Below are 20,945 nucleotides of genomic sequence, written 5' to 3' on the forward strand. Positions count from 1 at the left end.
GCTAGTTGAGATTATAAAATTTTAACAGAGATTTCTTTAGTTAGCAGAACTGTAAGAGTAATATATTCTTAATTTCATTTCAGGATCTGTGACTAAGATGAGGCGGAAGTATTTCTTTCCATGTAGAAGTCTTTTTTAGTAGTTTTTATAGTGCTCCAAAAATGCTGGGTTTCAAGTGAATGAGAAGAGCCCAGGAATGCCCCTGAATTGTTCAAAATTGTTAAATTAGATTGAACACAGCTTGTGATGATTGGTCAACATTTGATTTTGATTTTTGGGTTTTACGCTTTCAGACTTTGTAAAAGAAAGACAGAGAAGACCATAATGATCCTACAAAAGCTGAATTTTTTAATCAAATGGCAACTGCCTATCAGATCCAGCTCTGTTGCCAATCCAGTTCTCCGCAAACCATGATAGCCATAGCGCTCCCCTGCTAGCTTCTGCTGAAAGTCGAGACTCACAGAGGATATCAGATCAATCACAATGGGGTCACTCGTAATGGCAGTGTTTATAGCATCATACATGATTCTTGATGCTTTTCCCATGCAACCTGTCCGGAATTAAATTTGCTATTCTGAAAAAATACACATGTTTCTGCACAATCCAGCATGTGAATCAGCCGTAGTGAGCTCATATTCATGAGATGACAAAACATGGCAACGACTATATCGATAATTGTTTCTGCACACTTCATGCTCGTTCCAAGTTCAAAAAAGTACACCATTTGTACAAATAAGAATCCCCTATGTTGTTCATTCAGGCTATTGGTGATCAGAAAATGATATGAGAATTTGGTAGTGAAGAAATTATTTTTTATTTTTTTGGAATTTTTTTTTTTACCTCTGGGTTGTGCTGCACTTTGCCATGTACATTAATCATGAGCTGTAATTTTTTTGTATGTTATCTCACCATTGAGAAGTGTTACAATTCACTTTGATTGAGTCTTCTGTAGGCATACCATATTCTGCTCCCAAAACAAATGAAAGAAAAAGGATTGTTTTAGAATTGTGGAGTTCCATCGGTGTTTTAGCTGGATTTTAACCATGTTGGAAGTCTTAATTGCAAATTGTTTTTGCTGATTTTTATCAGTTGCAGAATTTTTTTTCCCGAACTTTTATGTTTGAATAATCATTGGATTTCCAAACTTGATGTTATGAGGATTGACTCTGATGAATTATGTACAGCTATTTTTTTTTTTTTTTTTTCATCGTTTACTTCTTTGCCGGCACTACTTGAAATATTTGCATGACACTACCTTATGTATCATTTTAGAAGAAACAACAGATAAATATAAGAAATTCATAAACTAATCACAAACCAGTGGAAACTGTGTCAGGTGTAAGTGAGAATTGTGCCCAGTGCAATTAATTGCAAAGTTTTTACTGTTTTGCAATTAGTTTTTCCATTTCCTATTAACCAGTAGAAGCTTTTTTATATTTTTGATTCATTTTTTTGATTGGTTTACTTATAAAAAATGGTAATGTTATAATAACAGAATTTATTTAATCCATTAAGGGGAATGAAACGTTAGTTTCATAATATGAAATATATACAACTAAGTTTGCATATCTCAGTGCAGCATTTGATCAGATACTCATATACAAACAGCATCCATGAGCTCTCCATCGGATTCAAGGTTCCTCATCGACTCTGGCAAAAGGCACACCTCCAAATCCATACTTCCTCTGCCTTCGTATCCTGGGTACACTGTCACTTTCCCGTCAAATTTGTTCGCATATCCACTTCGAATCGCCACCGCTCTCCCCATTCCAAATTCGTTCTCAAACAATTTAAACCTCGGCAAGCTCCCCACCAAGATGCCGCAAGGGTCGAGGAATTCACCCCTCCGTATTATAAGTGGAGTCTTCATCCACTCGTCCACCCACTCCCTCACCGCCTTGTCGTTGTGGTTTGCCACTGCTTCCCTCAACCGCCACGCTGCCCACCCGAGCCCCTGCTCTAGCAGCTCGCCAGCTTTAGCAATGCCTCTCACTGTTTGAGCAGAATTCCCAAAATACCCCTCGGGCAACGGCGGTTCAATTCGTGTTCGGTTGTTGATTAACATTCTGCAGCTGGCTTCTTGATCGTAAGGTAGGTGGCGCGTCCTTGTGATGCACCTCCAGATGAGCGCGCTCACGGATTGCAAGGAGGATATCCTATTGGTTTGACACTCCCCATTGGCTTTAGCTTTTAGTTTGGCTATGGATTCCGAGGATAAGTGAAAAAATCTCTCTCTTAATGGCGGCGCTTCATACCTGCTGATGAATTGATCGTGGTGGGTGAAAGGAAGGTTCAGAACAGGGCCGTACCTGTTGAGAACTGGTGGTCGAGAAATGGAAGAATTGTTTCTCATGAAAATGTCCGACCAAGTATTGAAGATATGCCAACAGGATGTTCCATCAACCACCACGTGGTTAATGGAACATCCTATGAAGATGCCATCAACCAACTCTGTCACCTGAATTGATAGCAACGACAGGGTATGCCCGTCGTGGTTGATGGCCCTGTCATGGTCAAAGAAGGATTGCACAACTAGTGGTACATCCACTGGCGAAAGAATGTCAGAGACGGTCAAATTCACTGTGGCGTGGATGAATTTGGCGCCGGGACTGTTGTCGGTGTCGATGTAGATGGTGTAATGTGGTGGGATTTCTTGTTTGGACGTTGCCAGCCTACCGGCAAGAGGGTAGAAATGATCAAGAGTGAGAGAGAGAGACTCCTTGAGCCTCTCCAAGAGAGGTTGGACTGTGTTTTCTTGATCATTCATTGAAGAGGGCTTGACAAAGAGAAGACCCTTCTGGATGTAATGGGTTGAGAGCATGGTTAGGTCCCATGGAGTCAAGTAGATTGGCTGCTTTGACTCTTCTTCTTCTGGTGAAGACTTGGGTTTAATGAAGCACTCTGAGATGTACTGGACATTTGGAGGATTCATTGTCGGGAAAGTGTGTGTTTGTGAAGTGTTGAAGAAGGTTAAAATGTTCTATCTTGTTATGGACCATTCACTCAAGATTTATACATGTGGTCCCAAATTACCCATTAAAGTCGTTTAAGGTTGGCGGGTGTGTTGGGTTGGTAAAGGATTCGATCAAGTATAGTCTTTGATCTGATTTGAGATTCAGTTTAGTCTATTGCGAATTCATTTTGGATTTGTCTTCATAATTTAAATTATTTATTTTGTGATATTTATCGAGTATTTTATTTATATTAAAATTAATTTAATTATATATCAATAATAACTTAATCGAATAATATTTCACAAAAAAAAGAAAAAGAAAAAAAAGAAAGACGAATTGTATGATTCTTAAAATGATTTTTTATTATCTCAAGTCTTTCTCAACTTCGGACTTTAGATAACTATTTAGGCTTGTGGGTTCAATAAGGTCCCGTTTCAATGGTCTAAATCTTCCATTTTGTTTGATTTTTGGTGTATATTGAAAAAAATCAGGTTGATCCGATTATTATAATTTTTTGATTTGATCACATTTGTCTCTAAAAAAATAGATGATCAATTTTGAAAAATACACTTGTCGACAAAGTTTTCGATTTTTAGACCGACATAATTTTTTCTAATAAATACTATAAAAAAATATTTTAAAAAATAAATAGTTTGAAATATTAAAATGAGACTTGTTGTGGGTCCCATAGGCCCGAACAACTCTTTCAACTACATATTTGAATTTTTTTTTTCTATTAGATAAATATAATCCAGTCTATTAGAAATTCACTTTAAAAGTTTTGTTAGATATTTTAATTTTTAATTTTTTTTAATATAATTTTATTTTGTAATTAAATTCCCCTGCTGGTTTCTGCTGAAATTCTCCATATTGTTTCTTCAGGTTGTTTGTGATCAGAATGATGTGAGAATTTGATAGTGAAGAATTTATTTTTAATTTTTTTTGAAATAAAAACTTTGCCTCTAGTTTATGCTGCACTTTGCCTTGTACACTAATCATGAGCTGTAATTTTTTTTTGGTACGTTTATCTCATCATTGAAAAGTGTTACAATTCACTTTGATTGAGTCTTTTTTAGGTATACCATATTCTCCTCCCAAAACAAATGAAAGAAAAAGGATTGTTTTAGAATTTTGTAGTTTCATCGGTTTTTTAGCTGTATTTTAATCATGTTGGAAGTCTTAATTGTAATTTCGACGATTTTTATCAGTTATGTAGGATTTTTTCCCAAACTTTTATGTCTGGAATAATCATTGGATTCCAAATTCGATGTTTTCAGCATTGACTCCGATGGATTATGAACAGGTTTTTTATTCCAATTTTTACTTCTTTGTTGGCACTACTTGATTGAAATATTTGTATGACACTGCTGTATGTATCATTTTAGGAAAAATAACATATAAATATGAGAAATTCATAAACTAATTACAAATTAGTAAAAATTGTGTCAGGTGTAAGTGAGAATTGTGCCCGATGTAATTAATTGCAAACTTTTTACTATTTTGCAATTCGTTTTTTCATTTCCTATTAATCCATAGAAGTTTTTTTATTTTTTAATTCATTTTTAGAATGGTTTACCATAAAAAAAGGGTAATGTTATTATTAATCAAAATTATGCTGGGCTTAGATCAACAGCAACCAACCAATAATTTTAAACAAACACTTTAAATAGAAAATTAGACGATTGTATAAAGGTTTTAAATGTCTTGAAAGTACAAAAATTTCTTTGGAACAATTAACAATCGAAAAAGTGAAGTATTCAAATAACAAAGACAACTTTAGATGAAATTATCTAAGTTTATAAGAACTACAACTCACAAATTACAGAGAAAATTACTCCTAAATTAAGATAATCTACTTCTAAAAATTAAGGTAGCCTACTCCTAAAGATAAAGAGAAAGAAAAAGAAAAAAACTATGATAAGCTTGACGATTTGTTAATGTCTTTTTCTACTAGCATCTCTTTGTCTATTTATAATCAACACCCAAAGCTTCTTTCGGCAAGACCTGTTAGGCGGTTTCTTCTCCAATATAGCCACGTTTGCCACTTCCTCCACAAAGCTACCTTTGCCACCCCATGCATGCTCCACTACTCTTTGGAACTAGTATTCCATCACATTGCTATTTTCCTCAATTCATGTAATGATCAACTAATTGATTATAAACTACAGTAAACAAAAATAACAATAATAATAAATATAAATATAAATATATGTGGCCATAGCTTTGTATTAAAAATAATTTATGGTTCAAATTGACAAATCAAAATTCACAGACCACAATTAATAAAATTAGATTTGGTCATAGTTGACAAGCCACAATCAATTAGACTAAATTTGGCCATAGTCGACAGGTTACAATCAATAGAAAAATAATTTATGGTTCACTGCCTTTTCTTTCTAAGGCAAGGCTGAACTTCACAAGCACTGCTATGTGTTCCACATGAATTGTTGAACCACATCGATAGGGCATCTTGCCATTTACAAGCACTAAATGCCTTCTGAAAATCAGCCCATCATTCAACTGCTTGTAGCTGATTCACTGATTGCCTTCACCACATTGCACATACTTTCGCCTAGGAAAGTAAAACATCTTCAAGCTTCTTTGCCACATGTCATAAGCAATTTTTCACCCTCTATTGACAGAAGAATTACAAAAACAGTTGCAAACAGTTATACTAACAAATTTATTTAATCCATTAAGGGGAATGAAACATTAGTTTCATAATATGAATTATACACAGCTAAGTTTGCAGGGTGATGCTATGGTACATTTGGATGTACCATACATCAGTTATGAGATTATGTGATTTGATATCATACCTAATATCATATAAATCATAACTATTCTCATATTAACTCATAACTTAATTATATTTAGTTATTTATATATACCCTATTATCTCATAACTACCATATAACTAAATTAGTTTAATAATTTAATTTTGAATTGACAACCGGTGTAACCGGTTGCCAAACAAGCAAAGTAATCAGAATTCCAAGAGTCCTAAGTCAGTTGCCTCCCTCTCTTGCTCTGGTTCGTGCTCTTGCTCCTCTTCTCCTCCCTTCCACCACAGCCGAAGCTGCAACGATTGTCGAAGTCCAACGGTCAAGCGTCAGGGCCACCATTCTTCAACTTTCTCTTCTCTTCCACCATAGCGAGCGAAGAACGATTGGCCTCTCTCTCTTGCTCTTCACCTTTCTCTTCTCTTCCACCATAGCCGAAGCTTCCGCGATGGCCAAAGACCACCAGCCCCGTCGGCGATCCACGCCACCGTTGTTGAAATCTTCTTCACAAGCCATCACTCTGTTCCCATCTCCACCATGGGTTTGTCAGCAAATATTTTCCCTTCTAGTCGAATTGAAAATTTACAAGAGCTCTCTTCTGTAGGTCAGGTATGTTCCTATTTACAGCCACTTAAGATAGCTGTGCCATTGGGGCTTTGATTTCAAAACCCTAACCCTTATTGAATATCTAATATTAAGGTTTGTTCTCAGTCAAAATTAACATTTGTAACCACCCAAGATAGGGCTTTGATTTCAAAACCCTAACCCTAAAAAGTGAATAGCTGATGATATTAAGTTTTGTTCACATTCAAAATTAACATCGATTCTCAATCATATTGGCATTTGTTTAATTGCTTTCTCTTTGCTATAGCATTATACGTCTACATGCTGATTAAACACACAGGCGACCCAGCTCAAGCTTTTTTGAGAAAATCTAAAAGTGCACCTAAAGAGAAAAATCTAAACGAGTTTTTTTTACAATGTAAATTTTTATATAAAATAAATTTTCTCTGTTTTTAAGCTACAAAATTACTTTTAAGTTTTAGTTTTTTTTTTTTTTTTTTTTTTTTTTTTTTTTTTTTTAAAGTTTGGCAGATCCAAATTTTTATTAGACACAAGTAAAATAAAAAATCTAGACATATTAAACAAACACTAATTTTAACATAATAATGTGTAAAAGAAAATTTATAATAAAATAATATAATCTAATTGGTGTATTTACTTATCTTAAAATGATATGTGGATCGAGCTTGAATGGTGTTGTTTGATAGAATAATTTATCTGGGTCTTGTTTTGATCATATGATTTTGTTATGAAAACCAATAGATATGTAAGAAATTGTAGACCTTGTTTGAGTTTCTGATTAATATGTTGGAATCAAAAGAGCCTTCTTGGATTGTTTAGTACTTCCTGATATGAAATTTTGGATTTGAAAGTTGTGTGCAAGATTAGTGTGATATGGGAAAACCCAACTCATCTTAACACTCTTGTTCAAATTAGAGTTTTATCAAAATTTTCCAAAAAATATGAATAATTTTTTTTTTGATGAATTCTTTTCTTTCAACTTAGGCTAGTTGAAGACAGGTGCAACCAATTTTCTTGATGAATTCTTCAAAAATTATTATCTAGAAAATCATTTCGTTGTGTGTATGTGTATTGTGATTTTATTGAACCCTTTGATAATGATAATCTTGAACATTGTTTACAGATTCAATGATAATACTTCTTGTTTACCCATTTTTTGGTTTACTGGAAACTTACTTTCCTATGAGAAATGTTACTTTCTCATATTTGTATATTTAAGATATACATATATATATATATATATATATATATGCGCGCGCACACGCACAGGGGTGACCATTGGTTCAATGGTAAAAATCTTAGTCTAATAACCTTGAAGTTATGAGTTTAAGTCTCGAGGTAGCCACTCTGTGTACTATGTCAAAGGTTAGGTGTGTATCCAATCTTTTCCTTCCCCAACACATGTTAATGTGTACTATTTGGGCATTGTTTATATATATATACACACATAGAGATAGCATATCATATGCATATAGGTATGTATATATGCATACATATAATCTACCCTTATACCCATTAGTTTTCTTGATTGTTTGTATCAATCTTTAGACCTTGAAATCATATATTTAATAAATTAGTAATTATATCTCTTGTATTAATTTTTTTTTTTACCAATTTTAGATTTACAGTGAATCTGCAGTGTCTAATTAGGTAGCATAATGGGGAAATGAGGAGTGGTACCTGGAGGACCCAAGACTAATAGCCCTTAATAAATGGTTTTGTGTTACCTACTCTTTAGGGAAACATTATTTGACCTTCTCTCTTGACTTCTAAGTTAAAGTTGCTTTTAAATAGCAACTTTTGTGGTAGTATGCCATTTGTTATTTCTTTTGTTTTCAACTATTCTTATTGAAATGTTAGTACCTATGACTCATCAATTATGCCAATAGGCCATTGACAGAACTTACCCATGCTTTGGAAGTTTGGCAGTGATTGCAATTGCAAATTAAAACCTTTCAATAGGTATGGCAAGAAGAAAAAATTTAATTATGGTTTTGGAAAATATGTCTGCATCACTTGCATGTTCTATTCATTTGTGCTATTGCAGATTTTGTACTTTTTTCTTACAGAAAACATGTTGCTATTGTTTGATTATTGAAAGAACAAGGTAAAAATTGACTTATAACATAGTCCAATTATTTGAAGATGGTATAGAGCATCTTGGATGTGGACTAATGGGAATTTGTGCCCCAATTCAACATTCTAGTGTAAGTTGTAGAAATGTTTTATTTTAATTTTTAGTCAAAGCCTTTTGGATTCCATTTTAAAATAGTGTTTTGTATGCATTGAACGTTGAAAGCATATGGCCTTTTTTTGAAATGTGCCTTCTGGATTTCCCGAAATCTCCAAGCAATCAATGTTGTATGGTACATTTTAATCGTGCTTTATTTATATATTTTGTTACTTAATAACTATCTTTCTAGAGAAAAAAACGCATACATTGTTGTGCTAGTTACTTTTTAAGAAGAAAACAAATTGATAGGTACTATTGTTTCTGTTTACTTTTTAACGGTGAACATATAATTTTTCCTTAGCTGCTATGTTTGTCATAATCTTATTCACTTTGGTATAGTTTTCTCTCTCTCTCTCTCTCTCTCTCTCGCAATTGAAGGTTGTTCATCATGGCTTGCCATATGAAAGTGTTCCATGGGAGCTAATTTTAATTTAAAACTTTCTTTTTAAATGGATGGCTTTTCTAAGCTTATATTTGCTTTAAAATTTGTATGGGTGCTTTAAGTTTTCCATTGTCCCATGTCTCCATGTTGATGATAGAGATAAGAATGTCGTAGTACCCCTTGACATAAACGTACACCAGCCCCAGTATTTTTGTTCAAGAGTTCTATAGTTATTCTAGCTTGCATGTGTGGACACATACTAGCAAGGTGGGTAAGTACAAGGTTAGGTGGGTTTGTGATTCAAGACCTCTCTTGCTAAAGTACTCCTGGCTTTTGCCAACTCATACGACTATGAATGGGAAAAAAAAAATGTCCTCTTAAGATTCAATGAGGAAACTTGACTCGGGCATTGTGTTTATTCACTAAAAGAATTACCCTAGAAACAATAAGCCTAACAGAAAATATATATAGTACTTAAATAGTACTTTCTTTTGCTCAAATGTGTTTGTCTACTTTGTTTTATCACATACCTTTAGATTTGAGTTTTGAACTCTTGATTTAGAATATCAAAGGAAGCTACCAAGGAGAGTTACTGATTTTAAAGAGGGATTATAGAGCAAACATAATAGTTGGCCAAGGTTGGTGGTGTGTTTTCCTATACCTAATCTTAATCTTCTCCTTCATACTTGGCTTCTATTTTTTTATTTTGTTATTTTTTATTTTTTTGTATACAAGTTTTGGATTCTAAAATTTAGTTGTGGTTTTACTCTAAAACTGAACACTAAACCAAATGCTTTTAAAATTAAAGACAGTCTCTTGCAGGAAATTCATCCAGTTACTTCTGGTCACAATATGGTAAGATATTGAGGTAGATTTTTTTATTCCATTTGCTATTTTAATTATATCTGATTTTTTTATATATAAATTAATTATATCAAATTGTCATTCACAAACCTTTTCCCTGCAATTGAATAAGGGTCATTCACAAGTTAGTTCCTCTATTGGCTCAATAATGGCAGGTAAATGTACATATATTCTAGAATTGCTTAAAGATTATATGGCTCCATTGTGTTAGTTCCTCTATGTTGGTGGTTATTCTCAGTTCCTCTAAATCTTTAGCGTATAGGCTAAATTCTTCTGGTTGTGCTCAAGGCCATCCTGGGGTTCTTAGTGAGAGAATTTATTTAAATTCTTTTCTTTTTTTTTCTTTTTTCTTTTTTTTTATGGGGCTTTGGTGAATTTTATAGTAGTTGCAATGTGAACGAATAATGTAGAATTGTCTTTGATGTTATTAAACTGTTGCTACTGATTAAGTAACATGTGAAAATCTAGGTAATACCCTTTGAAAGTTCATGAATCATGATGCTTTGGGTTATCTTTATGGATATGAGGTTTGAATGCTTTTTTTCGATTAGCTTCTCCCTGCAATTGTATGTTTCATAAGAAACACAACTATGTATCATCACCCATTAGGTACACAACAACCACATTGATTTTTGTTGCTATAGAGCATTACTGGACCTCATCAATTTAATTTAATAGGTATTGCTAAGAAAAATAACATTTATTGGTTTTATTTCTTCCCAAATGCTTAAAGTTTATTACTTTAATTCTAAATTGATTCCACATAGAAAATTGTATTTTGCATCCCAACTTTAACATTTAGCAATATTTTTTATTATTAATTTGTCAAACATGTGTATCGGAAGCTTGCTTATTGGTTAGTCTACTATATACACTAAAATATTCCATCCACCAATTGTGTTACTTATTATTGATTAGTCTCTTGTATACATGGACAAAATGGATTGGAAGTATGGGAGAGTTGGGGGTAAGGAACCCGGTCAACTTGAAATTTTAACTATTGTTGTAATTTCCTTTCGTATAAAATTTACATATTCTCAATCCTTATTGAACAAATTTAGCTTTTGTTTAATTGTTTGCATACAAATTAGTATATCAACCTTGGCTCCATCACCCAAGAAACAAATAAAAAATAGCTTTTTTTAAGTTCAAGTGTGAAATCTTGACTCACAAGTGATGTAGAATGGAGTTTTGACTCCTGAGTTTAATTTGGAGAAGCATTTGTTGAATTTTATTCATTGAATCTTATTTCATTTCTTCTTTGGTTTGCTTTTTCTTATTTGAATTTTTTTCCTGGCACTTTTATTTAGTAAAAAAAAGGAGTAATAGTGATGAGTGACCAGACCTTTCTTTTGTTATTTTTTTTTTCTTATTAAATGCATGTCTTCGAACTAGATTTTCAAAAGACGAGTGATCAAAACAATATTTGGTCATTATATGTTTTGTGAAAGCAGGTTGAAGAGAAATGGTATGCAAGAAGATCAAAAGTATGAATCAAAGAGCTTGTTGAAGGAGCACTAGAAGAGGCTCGCCAACATCAAATTGGGCATTAAATACGCAGAACTGCATGCCATTTCTTAGATTTGCACACATGTAAATATGCACAAGTGCCATCTCACTACAAGAAAATTGGCCTATAACCACGTTTTTGTTATGGCATTTTTTCAAAAAACGCCGTTTCAAAGATTTTTAAAATACTTTGCAGACAACTCATTTTAAAAAACACGCGTCCTACTTACTAACATATATCCCCTTTTTTAAGGCCCACGCTTTTTTCATTTTGTTCATTTCTCAGAGTCCCAAGATAGATCTAGGGTTCTGTCTCTTCATCACTCTTCTCTTTCTTATGGTGAAACTAGATCGAGCATCGTAGGCTCTGATTTACGATCTCTCTATCCACCTCTCTCCATCTTGGCTCAAAGCTCTCGATCAGTCCGATTTGAAGATTAATTTTGTGAGTCTCATTCTCTGATTTTTTTGATTTTGTTTATATACGAACACAGATCTGTATCTACGATCTTTGATCTATGTGATATATATATATACACACTAATTTATGTTAAAGAGAACACAGACCGATCGATCGATCGATTGATTTTTAGTCTATTGATCGATATTGAACACACTCTCTCTCTCTCTGAATTTGATCGATTGATTGCTTTCATTCAGATCTGTAAGTTTTCGTTCAGATCTCTCTCTGTAAGTTTTTGTTCAGATCTGTAATTATTTAGGATTTTTTTTTTATTATTTATGTTTTTGATTAGTAGTGTATGTTAATGTTAATGTTTTTGAATTATTTTTTTGTTATTTGTAATTTGAATGTGGCAGCAGAGTTTTATCTATTTTCATCAACTTTTGTCGTTTCTTCTGAGCACTTATCGTCATTGGCAAATGCTCTCAATCATCTAGAGACTTTAGGGATATCTTTCATTTTCTTATATATATATATCATTTTTCTTTTAACACAGCATGACTGTTACTTTATTAATCAATTAAACTTTTCATTGATTAGCAATTGCAATCATTATTTAATTAGTTTATTTGTCAATATAATTTTTTATATTAGATCCCATGCTCTTCCTGTTAAGTGTCATTACTTTTTATGGATTAAAAGATTGAAATCAAGAAATGGTTTGTTGTTTAATCTCCTTTTAGAATAAATATTATGTTTACTTTATTATGCCTCTGACAAGGATGAATAATAAGCAAAACAGATCAAGTCCTGTTTCTTGATTTTGTTATTGCTAGTGTTAGAATCAAATATATGTTTGCTCTTTACTTGACAGCATTTTCAATGTACTATAATTGTGTATTGGGGGATGTGGATCATCTAAAATAGGAGACTTTATTCTTTTCTTTTCAACCTATGTCTCACTAATAAGTCACAACTTTTGGGTTTTGTCTTCTGTAGGAAATTCCAATTCGGAAGAAAGAAAGAAAATGAAAATATAGATTATATACCAAAGCTCCAAACTAGCCCCTTCCATATCACTTCCCCTAGAGATTGTTTCATCTTGATTATTTGCTTATGTAACTGCTAATGTGATTTCACCTTCTGCATTTGCATAACAAATTTGGTTAATTTTGAAATTACAATAGGAAGTTACAGATGGTAGCAGGCTAGCAGCCCATGATTTTTTGAGACTTTATCTAAAAAATCAAAATTTGAGCTTATCTTTCTAGTTTTTGAACAATTGGGACTTTGGACAATAAGAATTTTTAATATATATATTTTTTTTGTGAAACATTAGGCCACCGAGCTAAGGTAACTCCCTCAACATCCCATTTGCCCCACCAACAATTTAAAAATAAAAATTAAAAATTAAAAAAAAAAATTGGAGGAAGAAGTTTAAATGCTCAATCTATAATTCCAATGACAGTATAGCCCCCATACATGTGGGCCCTCACATCATAATGGAATGTGGTTTTAGCCCCCTCTCCTCCCTGTTCTAATATCCCTGTTCATATTTGTCCATTTACAGTGGTGGCAATCCTATTGCCTACTAGGTTCTCTCACCACCAGTTGGACTGGATTTTTATCTTAATTTGGGGAAAAGATGATTGTTTTGGACAAGATTAAATTTGAATTTTCATAAATTAGTTTTTTATTTTAATTTTTATTTTAAACATCTATGAGAGGAAGTTAGGCTGCACCCTAGGGAAGAATTTGGAGAAAATATTTCTAGAGCATAGATACAAATTGGCATGAAAGAACCTGTAAGCAAATGGTAATTATAAATGATCTATAATTGTTCGTCTAATGGATAAGGTGTTCTTTTTTTTTTTTAAAATTATATCAAGTGTGATGTCCGGTTCGAGTCGTTTTGTTAGAATTACTTCTCTTTCCCCTGTTACCCTCTTACCAATTTTTCTTTTTCCTACATATAAATAATATTTTTAAAAATGGCCTATTGCAATTTGCATCATTGTTATGGCTGTGTTGAGGGCCTTTGGGTTTCAACTAGGGTGGGGTCGATCTTGGCAGTGTTCCTGTTAGGTTTTATTTATTGGCAATCCCGTTTGACAAAACTCCTTTGAGTTGTAATTTTATTCGCACTTTTATTTCAGTAAGGCTATGAGCGTTTAGATGCGAATCCAACCCGAATTGTGCCATTCAGAGAAGTTTGTGATGCTAATGCTTTCAAGATTGCCACTTCGCTGATTATGACGGGGATCGAGCTGCCCGGTCAGCTCGCGAGGGTCGAGGGGGCAGCGCCCCTTGGCGGGTCCGGGGCAGCGCCATGACGGGGTCGAGGGGCAGCGCCTCCGAAGCAAAATGCAAAAATGCATTCAAAGTTGCCTGTCCGATCATGTTATATTTTTCCAGTTTTTCAAATTTTGGTCTTCCCGCTCGAGCGGGGAAAGTGACGCTCGAGCGGGGATTGGAAGCTCTCAGCATCTCTGCAGTCGCCTGTAAAAATACTGGAAGGTGTGATTTTACGCTCGAGCGGATTCTCCTACGCTCGAGCGCATCTCAGTTTGTTCGCACGCAGTTTTTGGTCAGTCCGCTCGAGCGGGCTGTGTTGAGCTCGAGCGGAGATCGCGGGACAGATTCTATAAATTCGCGTGTTGGGTCAGATTTTAGGATAACTGCTCCAGATCTTCTTTTTGATTTCTAGGGTTTATATCTGGGGATACTTTGGGAGTTTTCTTTGATGTTTTTATTGAGTATTCAACTCATGATCTAAAGAGAGTACATCAAAGGTTTGTTTGTTATACACAAAAGAGAGAGTTATTCTTCAGTTGTGGATTCTGAAGAATTCGAGCCTGAAGCTTTGGTGGAATCCGGAGTGGCTCATCAGAAAGACAATTCCGTGGTGAAGATGGGGTTGGAAGAGGCACATAAAGGTTGGTTCAATTAGGCGTTGTGGATTCGCTAGGTAATTGAGAATATACCTGTGTAATTCCTTTAATTCTTCTTAGTGGATTGTCTTGTGGCTGTTGCCCGTGGTTTTTTGATCACAGTTGGAGGTGTCCAATTGTGGTTTTTTCCACGTTAAAATCGTTGTGTCTCTTTGTCTTGATTGTTTGATTGTTTGATTGGGATTGTTATATTCTGCTTAAAATTGATACATAATCACAAATCAACATCTAGGGGATTTCTAGATTTTTCAGTTCCCTTCTTAGCTGTAAATGGTTTAGAGTCTTGCTCATCATGGGCTCATTTCCAGGATTTTTATTGACTATAACTTTCAATAACAAGCAAATCATACGTCGCACCAAATACAATACATAAAAACCCAATCTTCATGTAAAAATGTGTGGAGTGGAAGCATGCTTTACCCAAACATTTTTCCACTATTAGGGAAGTCTATTGCTGTAAAAAAATCCAGGTGAAGGTTTCTAGTGCTAAATCCATTTTACATCTAATCTCTAGGTGATGTCAAGTTTATTATATTTTTATGGCATGTCTGGTTTGCTAAAGGAGATCCTGCTTCACCGGTACTTCAGCAAGGTATTCTAATACTTTCTGTCTACCAATAAGGTGGCTTCCTCTTTCTTCTCCTTTTAAGTCATAATTTGTATATTTCTCTGTTTGTTGTTTTCACATAATGTCCATTTATCTTTTTTCTTTTTCCTTTTCCTGCTTTAACAGATTTTAAATACCTCAAGTGTTATGTTAGAATCTTTATGCTTACTTGTAAACTTGAAGTTATTGCTAGCTTTAGATCTAGTTAGATTGGATCATATACTTGCTTGATTACATAATGGATATATGTAGTCAGCACATACGAGTTTTGAAGTCAAAATTGTGTTTCCTTAAGCGTGGTACACTGACTGCTTGCCTCTGTAACGCCCTCAAAATAAACCCATAATAACCATAACATTAACATGCATTTATAAAAGAAAACGAATTATTTGAGTTATTCATCAGACTATTCTTATTGAAAGACATCACATGTAACATCCTGCAACATCAAAATAAATGCCCTAGGGGCTTACATCTTTCCAAGCTAACACTTGGACACAAAAAGGATGAGTACTAACTCATTTACAAGTTGAGCCCTCGGCTTGAATGTTTACATGAAATCTCAAAAATAACAAAATAAAACATATGACTAAAGACAAGTCTTCAAAATCCCAAACATCAAATCCTTCCAGGCTAAGTCCGTGGAGGTAGCTTATCACCTGAACCTGAAAATGATGTTCCCATAAAGGGTGAGCCACAGCCCAGTAGAAAAATACTACACCAAATATAAGCATTGAATAAAGCTATAGCATTCAATAGATGGTTAACCAAGATAATCAATTTTATCATTAAACAATCTCATGACACTAATGTCTAAGACACATTTCACTTTCCATTATTATCAACATGGCTCAGAACCTGGCCAAACTTACCACAGTGAATTATATATCATATTCACATTACTTCCAATATCAACAAAACAAATGAGATTCATGCTCATATCAAAACACTTCATACTTCCCATTTGATACACATTTTAGTGCTGTATCAATAATCATGTAAAAACACTTCAATATAATAAGCACACATAAAAATGGTGCTAATGGAGTCCATCCCCTATCTCCTCCCAAACAAAAATCCGGTTTAGAGGTCCATCCCCTATCTTCCCCTAAACCGTGGAGTACATCCCCTATCTCCTCCCAAACAATATGCATATGCAATGCTCATTCAATACATGTAATTTCTGTATTAATTCAATAGTCTAAATTTATGACTTAAACAAATTGATTAGTTTCAATTTTCCCTAATCCGCATGCAATGTCTACAACAAGCACGACTATCCTCCACCGATAGCCCAAAACAGTTATTTCTAGACTTGAAAAATAAATATACCAACAATTCATTAGGCGAGTGATTTATATTATCCAACTACACCATTTAATCAATAAATTCCCCAATTTCATGGATTTAACCAAATTCCCCAATTTCCTTAAATTAATTACTCAAATCAATTTAGCAATTCAACTAGGGTTTTTTTCCCAAAATTTTCAAAGTGTCCCCAACCTATCAAAATACCAAACTTAGAACAAAGCATATAAAATGGAGTAGGAAAATCCCTACCTCGAAGAAAATAACCCGTATGGAGAAGATGGAGATGAAGACCAAAGACCAACGTGCTCCAAATCCCAAGTTTCTCAGATTAAAACGAAGCCCTCAACTCACTCTAACTTTTTAATAAAGGATCTAAGGTAGGAACTCACTCTAAGTAGATCAATCGAAAGAGAGAAGGTGTGTAGAGGGAGAGAGAGAGATAAAAACACTCCAGGGGCGGTTTTTAAAAAGTTATGAAGGAAAAGTAGGTCAAAAAGTGATCCAAAAAGTGAAATCACGGACTGATATAATCGACTCTACGCTCGAGCGTAGAAAGCCCCGCTCGAGCGTAAGACACAGAATCATGCTCGAGCGTGAAGAAAGCCGCTCGAGCGTCGATTGCACCCTTCCAGAAGTTTTGCAGGCGCTGGCACCCGCTCGAGCGTCAAACTCCCCGCTCGAGCGGAGGAGCAAAAACAAGGGATCACGCTCGAGCGTAAAAACTACCGCTCGAGCGGAAGAACTGCAGAGCAAAAAACTGGGAGATGGAAAATCACGCTCGAGCGTCAAAATTCCCGCTCGAGCGGAGAAGCAACAACGAAGGGACCGCTCGAGCGTTAAAACTTCCGCTCGAGCGTGAAGGCCAAAATCTGGGCATCACCTATTGGCATCTAAAATCAACCAACCTGTAACAGACCCGCCCAACACAACCTATACTTCAAATACAAAGAGATTAAAGGACAACAACAACCAATAAGTAATGACAGGATCCACGGAACCCAAGTCCGGATACAATAATTTAAAGAGAAAAGACCGGGGTCGCTATAGCCTCTCTTCTTTGTGTTGGACAGTTTGTATTCTTGCTTCCCATCTTTCAGTCATTTGAATTTGTTCACCAAATCCTTGCCTTTCTGCTGTGTTTGATAGTTTGTTTTCCTTGCTTTGTATCTGTTGAATTTTGGTATATTGTCCGGATAATACCCTTAACACATTTATAATTCTTCTGCAGTAACATTGTGGATGTGAACTCATATAATGAGTTGAAAGATGCAATTAGTCAGGGAAATGGGCAAGGGGTCCGTGGTCTGCAAGGTAATTGTTTGTTTCTTTGCCTCTTATTTTTTTGACCATGTATATATGGGGTTTATAGGGTTGGTGTGCTTAGTGTCTTTTACACAAACAACTTGTAAAAATCTGTCAGATCCTTATGAACATGAAATACCAATATGGTGATAGAGCAGAATGACAAAAATGAATTCAATGTAGGGGACCCCACATGAGCACAAAGCTTAGTTTGGTTTGGTTTTTAGGGTTAATGTTTATGTTTATCATAATGCAATTGTGTACTTCTAAGATCACTACACATTTGGTGGCACAGTGACAAAGATGAGTTGAGGGTGAAAGAAGAAACAGGGGCAACAATTCAGTGTTTTCCTTTTGAACAGCCCGAAGGCAGAAGTAAGACATGCTTGATGACGGGCAATCCAGCAGAGGAAGTTGCAATTTTCGCCAAGTCATACTGAATCTCCAGGCATGCTCTTATATCCATTTTCTGGCAACTATGTTCTCTAATCAATTGATAGTGTTCTTCCTCATAATATGTAGTAATGATTGCACTGGGCTGTGTATTTTATGAATTGTTTTGAAGTTTCAAAGCTAATAGTTCATTATAAGTCATGATTTCTATAGAAATGTACATTTATGAAGACAATTGGATATGTTTGCAGAATGCTACTCAGAAAAGCCAGAAGGTATTTGTGCATGTGCTTTCAGAAATTGACGCTCATGAAATTAAGGAAATTGGTATGCCACTTAGGATAGAAACCTGAAATAGATGCTACATCTCTCTCTCTCTCTCTCTCTCTCTCTCTCTCTCTCTCTCTCCTGCATCTTCTTTTTCTTTTTTCTCAGTGTCTTCTCTCGTTCTTTGTTGATTTTAAAGAAGATGCCAAGTTGCCAACTTACTTAGTGCCTCTAAAAAATTCACATATATGATATATGTGCATATTATCTTGTTTTTGTATCAGCTTCAACTTTAATTTCTACTGTCTTCTTTATTCAACAGGGTTGAGCACTTGCTGAGGGATGTGAAGGATACAACCATTAGCACCCTTGCAACAGAGGTATTCTTTCTTTACTGTTCTGGTTTCCTTTTCAATTGGACTATTTTTAAATTTTTTCCTTTTAACTTTTCCTCCAAGATGCTAAGGGTTTAATTGTGCTCAACATAGGCAGCTATATGGGTCGAGTTGATCTTTGGCAAAATGATTATAAGCATGATGATGATTTCAATCTTCAGTCCATGCATGACAAAACGCTTGAGGTGGTGTGCATTTCTGGAGCATGGCACCTTGGCAAACTTCAGGTACAAAATCTTGGTTTCTGCTAATCCTCCAAATCATTGTAATAAGTGATTGAAATGGGTTCACCGAGCTACCAAAATGTATGCTTCATAGTAAGTTTATTTGTATATGCTACCACAATGAGTTCTGTGTATACCTATGTTTTGGTTTCATGGGTACTGTCCTTTTCTTTTCTTCTCTTTCTTCCTTTCCCAATATCCCTGTACAGGTGTGTGGGAGAGAAGAAATAAAATTTACTTTTTGGAAGCTAAAATCTTGTTAAAACAGGTGTTTAATTTTTAAAAGATTATGAGATGTTATCTTCAATGCTAATTTAAAAAGTATATGTGCATGTCAAAAGTTTATGTTCCCTTTATAATGCCAAGCCTTTCTTACTACTATACTATATGAGCCTAAGCCTTGCATAGGAAAACCTTATCTGCGCAAGTCTGTCACAACTACTAGAACTTTGGCTCTAGTATCCCCTAATTGGTTTGTACTACTTCATTTGTATTATGTTAATCTGAAATCTAAATTTGATTGCTTTTTAAATACACATAAAGGACTCTTTTTATTTGTCTTCTTCTTCCTTTTGACTAGCCTGTTTGGAAATACACCTTACTCTCTGTCTCTATCATCAAATCACTCTATTAGAACATAATATTTTGGGTTAATTTCATAGATATCTCTTCGGCTATCATTTAATATCTCTTAAATCTATCTCTCAATTAAAAAAATCGTTAGACTTGGACATTGCAGCACTTTTGTTACTGCCTTGTGAGGGAGATGGTGAATTGTTTGGTGGATAGACAATAGTACTGTGCATAGCAATAGTATCAGGAAAGGAAGCATTATTAGAAATGGCTGATATATATATATATATATATGCAGATTTGAGTCTTGAATTTGACGTACTTGGAATTAAGTGGGTGCAAAATTGGAATGAGATATGCTATTGCAAACTTGCTAGCTTAATGTCCTATTGGGTGATGGATATATGGATATATGTTTTATGTTGAACTTTATGATTACTGATATCAATATGGATTGATGATTGTTTTCTTTATGAAATTTTCTTTTGTTGAGAATTAGTCTTTGTAGCTTATATTTCCATTTCGCTGTTATAATTACCTATTGAGAATTAGTCTTTTGTTGAGAATTAACTGTTTATGGATAATTGTTTTCTATTGTTTATGATTATTGATATCAACTTCTCTCTCTCTCTCTCTCTCCCCCCCCCAAATTGTATACATGTTTTTAAGTTCAGGGAACAACAGAGATAAATGAAAAAAGTGCATTGGAGACAAAGATGAAGAGGCTAGATTACAAGTCAACAAAACTCATATTCCCAATGTAATTGCAGAGACGCATGACACTGCAAAAAGGGGCATCCTATTTTGGTGAACTAGGTTGATATGGTAGGAAAATGATTTGTATGTGAATGTGGTTATTGTGAATGAGAATATGAATATCAAGTTGGCTTAAATGCCCAGATTCCTATTTTGGCTCAAATAGAGGGGCATCATATTTTGGTGACTCCTTAATGTTGTTCAAATGATTTGTGTGAATATTTTTTTTTTTTTTTGCACAATGATTGTGGACTATCATTTGATAAGATTTTACTATGTGAATTGGAATTATTATTTCATATTAGTGCTATTTTTTAGTTTTATTATTGGTATTTTTTTAGGTCAATAACATAAAATCAGCATAAATTTTTTTTTTTAAAAAAAAGGGTATCACGGCGTTTCTAAAAACGTCGCTAAACGGTTGGATTTTTCTTTGGCAAAAAGAGATAAGAT

At 34.4% G+C, this 20,945-nt stretch overlaps 1 protein-coding gene and 2 long non-coding RNA genes across 3 annotated transcripts; 2 read left to right on the plus strand and 1 right to left on the minus strand.

Moving 5' to 3' along the window:
* Positions 1-1,481: 1,481 nt before the first annotated feature.
* On the minus strand, positions 1,482-3,222 carry LOC114306251 (uncharacterized). The gene has a single exon (XM_028251463.2). It carries the CDS (start codon positions 2,930-2,932, stop codon positions 1,595-1,597), a length of 1,338 nt encoding a protein of 445 aa, XP_028107264.1. The 5' UTR covers positions 2,933-3,222; the 3' UTR covers positions 1,482-1,594.
* A 2,828-nt stretch (positions 3,223-6,050) lies between these two features.
* LOC145791115 (uncharacterized) lies at positions 6,051-19,276 on the plus strand. The gene is made up of 3 exons (XR_014330785.1): positions 6,051-11,755; positions 15,179-15,256; positions 19,167-19,276. It is a non-coding gene; the product is annotated as an uncharacterized LOC145791115 (long non-coding RNA).
* LOC145791116 (uncharacterized) lies at positions 18,190-18,920 on the plus strand. Its single transcript, XR_014330786.1, has 3 exons — positions 18,190-18,332; positions 18,529-18,604; positions 18,867-18,920. It is a non-coding gene; the product is annotated as an uncharacterized LOC145791116 (long non-coding RNA).
* Positions 19,277-20,945: the final 1,669 nt, after the last annotated feature.

The sequence above is a fragment of the Camellia sinensis genome, chromosome 5 (assembly GCF_055761805.1).
Source record: "Camellia sinensis isolate YWXY chromosome 5, ASM5576180v1, whole genome shotgun sequence".
NCBI classification, from domain to species: domain Eukaryota; kingdom Viridiplantae; phylum Streptophyta; class Magnoliopsida; order Ericales; family Theaceae; genus Camellia; species Camellia sinensis.

Coding starts and splice junctions, on each gene's coding strand:
- LOC114306251 (XM_028251463.2), bottom strand. CDS start 2,932: ATGAATCCTCCAAATGTCCAGTACATCTCAGAGTGCTTCATTAAACCC.